This window comes from Anoplolepis gracilipes, chromosome 3, assembly GCF_047496725.1.
Source record: "Anoplolepis gracilipes chromosome 3, ASM4749672v1, whole genome shotgun sequence".
In the NCBI taxonomy this organism is placed as follows: domain Eukaryota; kingdom Metazoa; phylum Arthropoda; class Insecta; order Hymenoptera; family Formicidae; genus Anoplolepis; species Anoplolepis gracilipes.
This window is the reverse complement of record NC_132972.1, coordinates 7,983,278-7,993,602: the sequence shown is the minus strand read 5'-3', so window position 1 is coordinate 7,993,602 and position 10,325 is coordinate 7,983,278. Positions and strand designations below refer to the sequence as shown.

Genomic DNA, 10,325 nt, shown 5'->3' with positions numbered 1-10,325 from the left:
ATTGATTTTAATAAGAGAAACTCAGAGATAAAGACTTTTACATAAATCTTATAAAAGTCTATTTTTTTTAAAAATAGTTCTTTTTTTTAATTATAAAATTATTCGATATTTATATATCTGCTTATTATTGTACGCATTGAATATAAAATTTGATGAGTACATAATAATAATTTGATGAGCATATATAATAATAAATTCTTGAATATTAATTATTTTAAGCGCTGCTATAATTTATGTTTTATATTTGTATGTTACAGACAACGTATAGATTTAATATCAACAACTCCGCTGTTGCACATCAGTGTCGGTGAGTGATAAAAAGCTTTTTATATATTTTAAAGCAACGGATTTGTGTAGAGATTTGTAGATGTAGATTAATAGACTTGTAGATAAATTCGTTGCTTTAACCCTCGGACGGCGGAATGCATGCATGCTCTGGGTCAATTTTAAATTATAAAAAAATTTTATCTCTAAAATTGAAAAAAAAAGAAAAATATTTAAAAAAATAAAAATATATGATTTATTCCAGTTTTTATGCAAGACATACATGAAATATTTATTTTAATTATATATATATTAGATTTTTATAAAACAATTTTAAAGATACAAATGTTTAATGACCCGCCGACAGATTGATATGCATGCTAATATATTTTACATACACCGAAAAAATTATATTCTCAGCTTAAGAATATTTCATTTAACTTTATAATATATTTCTTTAAAATAAACATTAAGAAGATCTTCTTACAATTAGTTTAAGAGAGAAATCTTCTAAAGAGTACTTTCAGATATTCTTAGCAAATAAGAATATATATACTGAATAGAATATTTTCTTATCATTATATTATTTAATATTTGAGATTATGAATCCCAATAACAAAAAAAAAAGCAATTTTACAAATAGACATTTGCTATTTATTAAAATTTTGACAAGTTAAATATATACAATATATTATTATATACAATAGTTTTATTCATTTATTCATTTAATTTCATTATAAATAAGGTGTTTTAAAATATATCACGGTAAAAAATTATTCTTATTTATTAAGAATATCTATTAAGAAGGCTTATAAAGTCTACATTTAGAGTACAATTTTTTCGGTATATACATGATTATATTTGTTATATAAGTCGTCTTATTTGCCGGTGATAATTATTACCGGCAGTAGAAGAAGTTATTTTTCTTCTTCAATTCTTGGCTCGTAGAAATCGAGTTAAAATAACTATAGCCAGGAGCAACAAAGGTAGGTCCAACTGGCTGGAAAAATATAATACGTGGTCAAAATGGTAAACTGGCGAAAAGGCGTAAAAAATATATTTGATCGTGATTTCCTAAATCTTACCGCGAATTCCCAATTAGGATCCCCAAATCGCTTTATCATGTATTTTTGCTAGTGTAACCAGCAAGTAGAGTGAGGTCTACTTGGTCTGCTATGGCATTATTAGGATATTGGAAAAGAAAATAAAATTTAATAAAATTAAATCTAAAGCTATAAAATTAAAGCTCTAAAATTAAATTTAAATTTAAGGGAAAAAATATAAAAATAATGTAATATTTTTCGGAGAAATAAAAAGAAATCATTAAATGTAAATTATATATAAATTATAAAATATAATATATAAAAAAAGAAAAAGAAAACAATTATAAAAAAGATTATTGGATAAAAATTAAATTTATATTTATAATAAAATTTATAATAAAATTTTAGTGGGTATACCACTTTCTATTGACGGGGGGGGGGGGGCGGGAGTCTCACACTTCTTCGCTAGACCGATCGACGAGGAGTGCTTAATGCATTTTCCTCTTAAAAAGAAACCAAACTGGAATAAAATATAAATAATAATCTAATAATAATTTTATAATAATCTGAGAACTCAAAGAAAAATGTGTTGAACATATTAACGTCTAAATACATTTAATATGCTGCTATGAAAACTGTAGTAAAAAATTTATGACTAGAATGGAACATAAATTTTTCTTATTTTATAATGCTAATTATATATTATTTATAGATATAAAGAAAATTATCTACATTAATAAAATCTTTTTCTATGATTTTTTCTGCTGTAAAAAATTAACTTTGCGATGAGAATTGTCCTGTCTGTGATAAATTTTGTTTTCCCTTTCTCTGACATATTTTTTTTTTTTTTTAGGATATATCTTTGTCTTTGTGTTAATTGAGCTTAAGTATCATTCATGGTACTGACCGTTTAAAAACGTTATTACATCATTACATTCACAATTTTTTTTCGGTAACTTCTTTTCATAAAACTATTATGATGCTAAGTATCTAATATCTACTTTTATAAAAATGTATAAATGGATTATTCATTCGATTTAAGGTTTTTGACACTGATGAGAGTCCAAACAAAGACAACGTTTGTTATTTGCTTTTTTTCAAAATTTTTCTAAAATCTTATGTCTCCTACTACTCGACAGTCATGAAATTTACCTAAGATTAACGATCTTTAATAATATCTTATCGATGCTAAAAATAAGTTGCTCGTATAATTATAGCCTCAGGCTTCTTTCTGTTCTAATATTGCTATACGATTCCGTCATGGAAAAAGGAAAGACAATAGGAGAACAGAGTGTAAAGAACGCAAATAATTCAAATTTTTTTTAATAAAAGAACGCATTTATTTGAATGTTTCGGTCCAACTTCAACAACTCAACGTAAGAATATATAACACATTAAAACACTTAAAAGTACGCAGACACACAAAATGTAATAAGTTTCTTACCAAACATACAAAATACTGTACAAAAATGCACTTTCCAATATAACGCCGGGACAAAATTGCTGTACTATTATTATCTCATCAGCTTTTCCCAAAAGTTATTAACACGAATCGCATATTAGTAAACGCAAATAAATGCATTTACAGTGCAAATAAGGTATCGTTCTTCCCACGGATTTTAGCGATACCTTCTTTGCGAAATATGTTTTTCTAATCATTCAGGAGCGAATTTTCGAGCGTTTTAAGATACATTACTGCTCGCGAAGTATTACATAGTACATTGCCGATATTTATGTAAAATATTTTATTAATAAAAATTGAACTTTCGAGGATATTTGAAGACACGTATTACTAATCGTGCACGAGTATGTCAATTGCATAATCGGCATTAATTAACAGTAATTAATAAAGTTTCTAATTGCGAAATTCAACAACGTGTCTTAAATAAGTATAACACAAAATGTATTTCAAATGTAAAATCTGCCTAATTATAGGTTTATGCGATTAACGAAAATAAACACAGAATAAATTTAGAAATTTAGAAAATAAGATAAAATAATTTACAGATATCATTATAATAAAATGACATTATAATAAATATTCAAAGACTATATAGAACCAAACAGTTTTAAAAAGAAGATGTTTATGCGTGAGACAGATTTTTCAAATTAATTCCTAGTTTATGATAAAGTGTGCCATATCTTAATTAAATAGTTCTGTTTATTACACAGCAATTTTTTATTCTTCGTTTAGCAATTAAAATATGCTTATAAATTTAATATATAATACATACGTACACGCACACGTACAAATTTGTATATAGAATTCAACTATAAACGGACAGTTTGATTGTTTGTTCGCTTAACAGCATTTTTTTACGGTTATAGATTATATATTAAATCATTTTATTTGCAATGTTGGAAAATGAAGATGAAAGAGATTGCAAATATATCAGACAATAATGAAAACATTTTGTGTTTGAAAAATTAGTTGACGATTACTTATCGTTTATTAGCAATTTCAATAATAGAAAACTTAATCAATAATATCATCGTAATACAATTAATTTATATTATGCAAAACATCAGCTCTGTACTTATGCTTATCGATCGTTAAACTTAAAATTTATACTATATATATATATGCGGATACAGTGGAACTATATTATATATGATATAATTAATATTGTATGAGGTTTGTAGTCTTATTTTTGTTTTTCTCGAAAACTATCACTCGTATAATAAAAATGGATAGAATATAAAACGTGTATTTTGAAGAGACTTTCATTTGAAACATTTTTTTAAATTTCCAGTATTTGATAAAATAATTGGATAAAACGTCAATTTTTAACAATTTTTGTATGTAACTTTTTAGTAAACAACGAGCGACGTCTAAAACCTTTTAAGCGTTACCGAGGGTGATGATCTTGACAACATATGTCAAGGTCATTGACTTCTGAAAGGGGTGACCTTATGTGAATATTTACCAAATACTTTCATTGAAATCATTAAAACAATAAATTTTATGTGAAATAAAATGAGCATTTTTTATACATATATTATACATATATATATATATATATATATATATATATATATATATATATATATATATATATATATTACTTCATAATATATGTTAAAGTGAAAAAAGATCACGCGCAGTTGCAATTAATAATATGTAATAAAATATTAATGAATGTATATGTTTCGTACTTTTGAGATCCACAGTTATGGATCTAGCACGGACACGAACCGTAATTTGTGGATCTAGCACGGACGCGAACCGCTAGAAAGTCGATCCAGCTACGTAGTTCCACCGGCTCTAAAATCGATCCAGTTAGCGCCACTGTACCGCGGTGAAAATGGGTTCCCTCAAAAACGGCTTCATGGCGCCTCTCAGGCTTCTAAAAGTGACAAGTGGCGAGTGTTGGCAGCTGGCAGACGCTGTTTGGCCGCGTTTGTGGTTGGTTCGTGTGTATTTATCCGCCGTATTCGACGGTCTGTTTTCACTTTCTGATTGTCATCTGCTGATTTGCGAGCTACCACGACATTATTTACACAAGCTGCATTGCACACGTAAGTCTTCATCGAGTCTATCAATTTGCCTTTCTAACCTATGACTTATTAGGTTATCCAATACACGACTATCGTCCCCGGGAAATTTCGTGCTGTCCTTGATTATATCTCGCGCGCTGAAACTTTCACCGCGTTCTCTCTGGCGAACAATTTTTCCCTCAATCATTCGTTCGCGGCCTTGATCGCGTTGTATGCTCCCCGTCCTCTGCACACCTCATCATGTTTTTCAATTTATACGTATGTACTTGTGAGATTGTGCTTCGTCTTGCATTGACACATAAGCGAAGCGAATTCATGGATGTTGCAATAAAAAAAAAGTTTCATCGATTGAACAAGCAAAAGTACGTGGAATAAAAGCCGTTCTATACTCTACACACATAATATACGCATGTTTGTGTAAACAAATAAACGTACATAATTTCCTCATATATAAAAATGAGAATGTTATACATGTTTGTATGTGGATTGTACAATGTTGCTCCATATTTTTTATTATTATTTCGTATGTGTGACGAAATATAACACTTGTATTGCATTAGACATATGTTTTTATTGCAAGAATAAAAATAGAATGAAAAAACAAAAATAAAAATAAAGATAACTCTTATCTTTTATCCTCATTTCTCTTACAATATTAATTCCCCCATCTCTTTCTTATCTTTATTTTTATACTTGTTATTTATATAGATATTTCTTGAATATGTTGTACGCCCTGTGCATTGTCTTAATAATTAATAATAATAACTCATTAGTATTCTATTTCATCTTTCACAATTCTAAAATCAAATTTTAAAAATTTAAATAAGTCTTTAAGCGTATTTATATTCTTAGAAGCTTATTTTTTTATTTAAGAATTTGTTTTTTTTCTGGTAGGCAATAGTTTATATTTGTGTGAGTTTTCACGAATTTAAATATATATAGTAGTATTTCGTGATTTTTATATTTCCAGCTCTTTTTTAAATTATTGTACTCACATGTATGACATAATTGTGCATAAATACATACATTCTGATTTAAATTTTGGTATGACAGTTTAGTATGACAGGCAAAAAGTCAGATAAAAACTCGATCATATTTTTTTTCATTAAATACATAAAGAACCTATATTGTTGAATGGAAGATATATAGTTGAATAATAGACATGAAACTAACGATTAAAGTAAACATTTTGAATAGATAAATTATGTCTAATCTATAATATATCATTTTACTTTCATCTTATGTTGACAAATTTTTTGCTTCTTATCACTCGTATTTTCTTTTATATAGTTCCAGAAAAATGCAGTACTGTTTGCCACTATTTTTAGTAGCTTTAATACTACAAACATCGGTTGCACCGCCCGTCACGCAACAAAAAAAGGATGGGGATCACAAAGAGAACGAGGCCGACGATATGGAAGAAATAGTATGTTATTTTTTAAATGATTCTATTGATCTCTAACTTCTTCTGTGATGGAATTATGAAACGTTCGTCTTTACAGGGGAATTTTATAGAATATCAGATAGAATATAAGAGGTATTTGAAGGAAGTGGTGCAGGCTCTAGAAAAAGACGCAGATTTTCGCGCGAAATTGGAAAAGGCAGACGAAGATGATATACGTGTAAGTATTATATTATAAGAATAATGCTTTTTATAAATTACTCAGTGTTTGCCTGGCAATCCAGGCTTTTCCACCCTTCATCATCCTTCATAGAGATGAGAAGTTGATTTGAGTGGAAATGTAAATTTTTACTATATATATAAGCTATCAAAAGTGCTAAATTATTTTACTATAAATGAAAATATATTATATTTATATATATCTACGAAGGGTGGATAATATAAAATAATATAATATATAAATATAATATAACATAAATATAATACATCAAAAAAGTGTTACTATAAAACATGGAAATATATTTAAAAAAGGAAAGTAGAGAAAGGTCTTTTCCCACATTGAATCAATATAAAATAGATATTGTTGTCTTGTTTTAAAATAGAAAAAATTTAGAATATCACAACAACAAATAATAATTTTTTAACAATGAAGTTGTTACAAGAGCGTCAAGTGGCAAATAGATTGAGATTTATGATGCTATGATTAACGAATTGAATATTTAATATTTTCAGACTCATGGAAATACACAATCTATAATTTTCATTTAATAATTTTGTTCACAGACGGGAAAGATAGCACATGAATTGCAATTCGTGGATCACAAGATCAGGACGAAGCTGGACGAATTAAAACGAGAGGAATTGGAGAGACTGAGGCATCTTGCTACCAAAGAGCATAATCTAGCAAATGGTCTGGATCTGGAGCATTTGAAAATAGCGGAGCATTTGGATCACTCCAACACGCATACGTTTGAGATAGATGATTTAAAAAAATTGATTACCAAGGTAGGAACTTTTATGTTTTTGTAGGTAATATATTACATTTATAACGAGTTGTTATACAAGAATCATCTTGTTTGATAAAAATGTATTCAATTGTTACTAAAATATTGTAGACTACGAAAGAATTGGCGGTTGCTGATCAACGAAGACGTCAGCAGTTTAAAGAATATGAGATGGAAAAGAAATTTGAGGAAGAGCAAAAGATGAAGGGTAATACTGGTACAGAACATAACACTTTCAGGCTTGTTTATTTATTAACTAATAATATTATTGTTAAACTAATAATAATTATAAAAATTTAGCAAATAATTATAAATAAATAAATTAATTATATAATTAAATTTATTATTTAATATTAAAATAATTATTAAACTTTTTGAATTAATGTCTTTTATTTTTGGAAGGTATGAAGGAAGAAGAGAGGAAAAAATATGAAGAGGAATTGGAAGCGATGAAAAAGAAACATAAGGATCACAAACCAGTAAGTTGAAAAACAGATGCAAGCCTTTTTTCTACTTTCTTCTCTATAAAGTAATATGAATTTGCAGTTACATCATCCTGGTAGTAAGCAACAATTGGAGGAAGTATGGGAGAAACAAGATCATATGGAAGATCAAGAATTTAATCCTAAAACGTTCTTTTATCTTCACGGTACGAAATATCATCATTGTTAATGATATGTTATTTTATCCTATTAAAAAATGTCATATTTATGCATGTAATTTCAAATTGATTTAGATTTGGATGGTAATGGTTTCTGGGATCAAGATGAGGTAAAGGCTCTATTCCTGAAGGAATTAGATAAACTTTACTCGGAAGGTGCTCCGGAAGACGATATCTTTGAGAGACACGAAGAAATGGAAAGAATGAGAGAACACGTGTTCAACGAAGCTGATCTTAATCACGATGGTCTCATAAGGTACTTATTTCAATAAATTACTAAATTTCGTATTCAAAATTCTTTTCGTTAATTGACTATCACAGAATCATAGGTAACAAAAAAATTTATGTTTTTTGCTTCTTACAGTTATCAAGAGTTCTTGGAACAGACAAAGAAGCCCGATTTCCAACAAGATGAAGGATGGCAAGGATTGGACGAGCAACAAATGTACTCTAAAGAAGAATATGAAGCTTATAAACAAGCGCTTGAGAAACGCAAGCAGGAAGCAATTCAGAACTTAATTGCCAAAGAAATGGTAAGCGCTTAATTAAATCGTGTGTAATCCTATGTGAATGCACTTAAAAATAAGTAGAGAAAGATCACAATCCACAAATCCAATTGCGTGTACCTGACTAGTAACTACTACAAGATTAAATACCCTCACATATGTCGAGTGATTTTGTTTTTTGTTTTTTTTTTTTTTTTTTATTTTTTAGATAGACTTGAACGCAATCGAAATGATTTTGTGTCTGCCGATTTTTTGTGTGACGATTTTGTTATATATTTCTTTGACAGCATGTTCGAGGTAAAGATAGGAACCGCTTTATTTTTCAATTGAGTAGCAGGCCATTTATAGACATAATTTCGCTGTAATTATAAACACATTTGACGGCTCGTCGTTTGACAACAAACTTAAATAGTTGTTATCTCACTTCGACTAAGAGACAAGTCGTTTGTAGTGATTAGAGTAATTAACCTAGCTTGTGCACTTTCTGTTGTTGTTGTTAGTTACCATCACCCTCTGATACTGCAAATCTACCTGTCCAACATGAACAGGTAAGTAATCGCGAAATCGTGAAGCATTTGCAAATCCGCGTCTTTTATCAAACTAGCAATTATGTCTTCTTAATGTATCTTTTATTATATTCTACAGTTTCCACCGCAATATCATCCGCAGCAGTATCATCCGCAGATACAACCTTCGCAGCAACAATATCCAGGACAGATACCACCGCAACAACCGATAGTCGGTCATGTACCGCCACAATATCAGGGACAAGTGCCGCAGCAACAATTCTATCAATCTCCACCGCAACAACATTATCCTGATCAGATTCAAAAGCAACAACATCAATATCAAGCGCAGCAGCCACAGTATCAAGTGCCAGTACCACAGCAGCATTTCCAAGCTCAACCACAATACCAGGGCCATCCACCACAGACTCAGCAACAATTCCAGGCTCATCCTCAGCAGGCTCAGCAACAATTCCAGGGCCAGCCTCAGCAGGCTCAGCAACAATTCCAGGGTCAGCCTCAACAGGCTGAGCAGGCTCAGCAACAATTCCAGAGCCAGCCTCAGCAAGTCCAACAACAATCTCAAAACCAACCGCAAAGTCAACAGCAAACGCAACAACAAACGCAGAATCATGTGCCACAGAATACTCAGGGTAATGCTCCATTGAACAATCAAGGACCTGCACAACCCAGTCACAATCTTCCAGAGAATCTAAAGTCCGCTGAACAGCAAATTAATCAGAATAGTATACCGAAAGTGCAGAAAGTGTAAATAATGCAAAACACCGGCCAGATAATCGGTGAAAGTATTTTTAGTTTGTTTTTTTGTAAATCGATAAAAATATCGAAATAGTTCGATAATTTTCGATGTAAAAAGAGTTATATAAAATTTAAGAAAAGAGATTGCAATTTTAGAAAATGCAAGTACAGATACTTTTTACAAAAAATATCGATAATAATTTTATTTTAAATATATATAAAATATATATATACATTATAAATTTTTTTAAAATAAAATTATCGATATTTTTATAAATATACCTATATATATATATATATATATGTATGTATATATACACGTATATATATTTAACTTGTTTTTTGTAGACAATCGAATTGTCATTCAACAAAAAATTGTTAACAAGATAGAACAAAAATTTTCAGTTGTTTAGAAAAATGTTTCTTTACTTAAAAAAAAAAACTTGAAAAAAAGCTACTAAAGCTATTTATGTTGTATAAATGTCTTAATTGCTTGAATAAATGTTTTCCGAAAAAGAATTAGTTATCATAACTCTATTATTATCTTTCAAAGTCTCAAGTCAGGGATTACACAAATTGAAATCTCTAAATTTAATAAAACTAAACTTCTAATGTTTACAATTAATACTATCAAAAAAATGAGTAGGTTTACTAAAATTAAGAAATATTTAAAAGAAAGGAT

General features: G+C 29.0%; 1 protein-coding gene across 4 annotated transcripts; it reads left to right on the top strand.

Annotated features, from left to right (window-relative positions):
• The first annotated feature begins 4,665 nt into the window (after positions 1 to 4,665).
• Nucb1 (Nucleobindin 1) lies at positions 4,666 to 9,807 on the top strand. Of its 4 annotated transcripts, none has more exons than XM_072887516.1 (11): positions 4,666 to 4,826; positions 6,096 to 6,231; positions 6,308 to 6,427; positions 6,991 to 7,212; positions 7,323 to 7,428; positions 7,614 to 7,690; positions 7,758 to 7,860; positions 7,948 to 8,128; positions 8,237 to 8,405; positions 8,879 to 8,926; positions 9,024 to 9,805. In XM_072887516.1, the coding sequence occupies exons 2-11, from the start codon at positions 6,106 to 6,108 to the stop codon at positions 9,654 to 9,656; spliced, it is 1,785 nt and encodes a 594-aa protein (XP_072743617.1). In that variant the 5' UTR covers positions 4,666 to 4,826; positions 6,096 to 6,105; the 3' UTR covers positions 9,657 to 9,805. The 4 variants fall into 4 exon arrangements, with proteins under 4 accessions (XP_072743617.1, XP_072743615.1, XP_072743614.1 ...); XM_072887514.1 differs by lacking the exon at positions 4,666 to 4,826 and adding an exon at positions 5,106 to 5,167 and having other exon boundaries at positions 7,323 to 7,419; positions 9,024 to 9,806; XM_072887513.1 differs by lacking the exon at positions 4,666 to 4,826 and adding an exon at positions 5,106 to 5,167 and having other exon boundaries at positions 9,024 to 9,806.
• Positions 9,808 to 10,325: the final 518 nt, after the last annotated feature.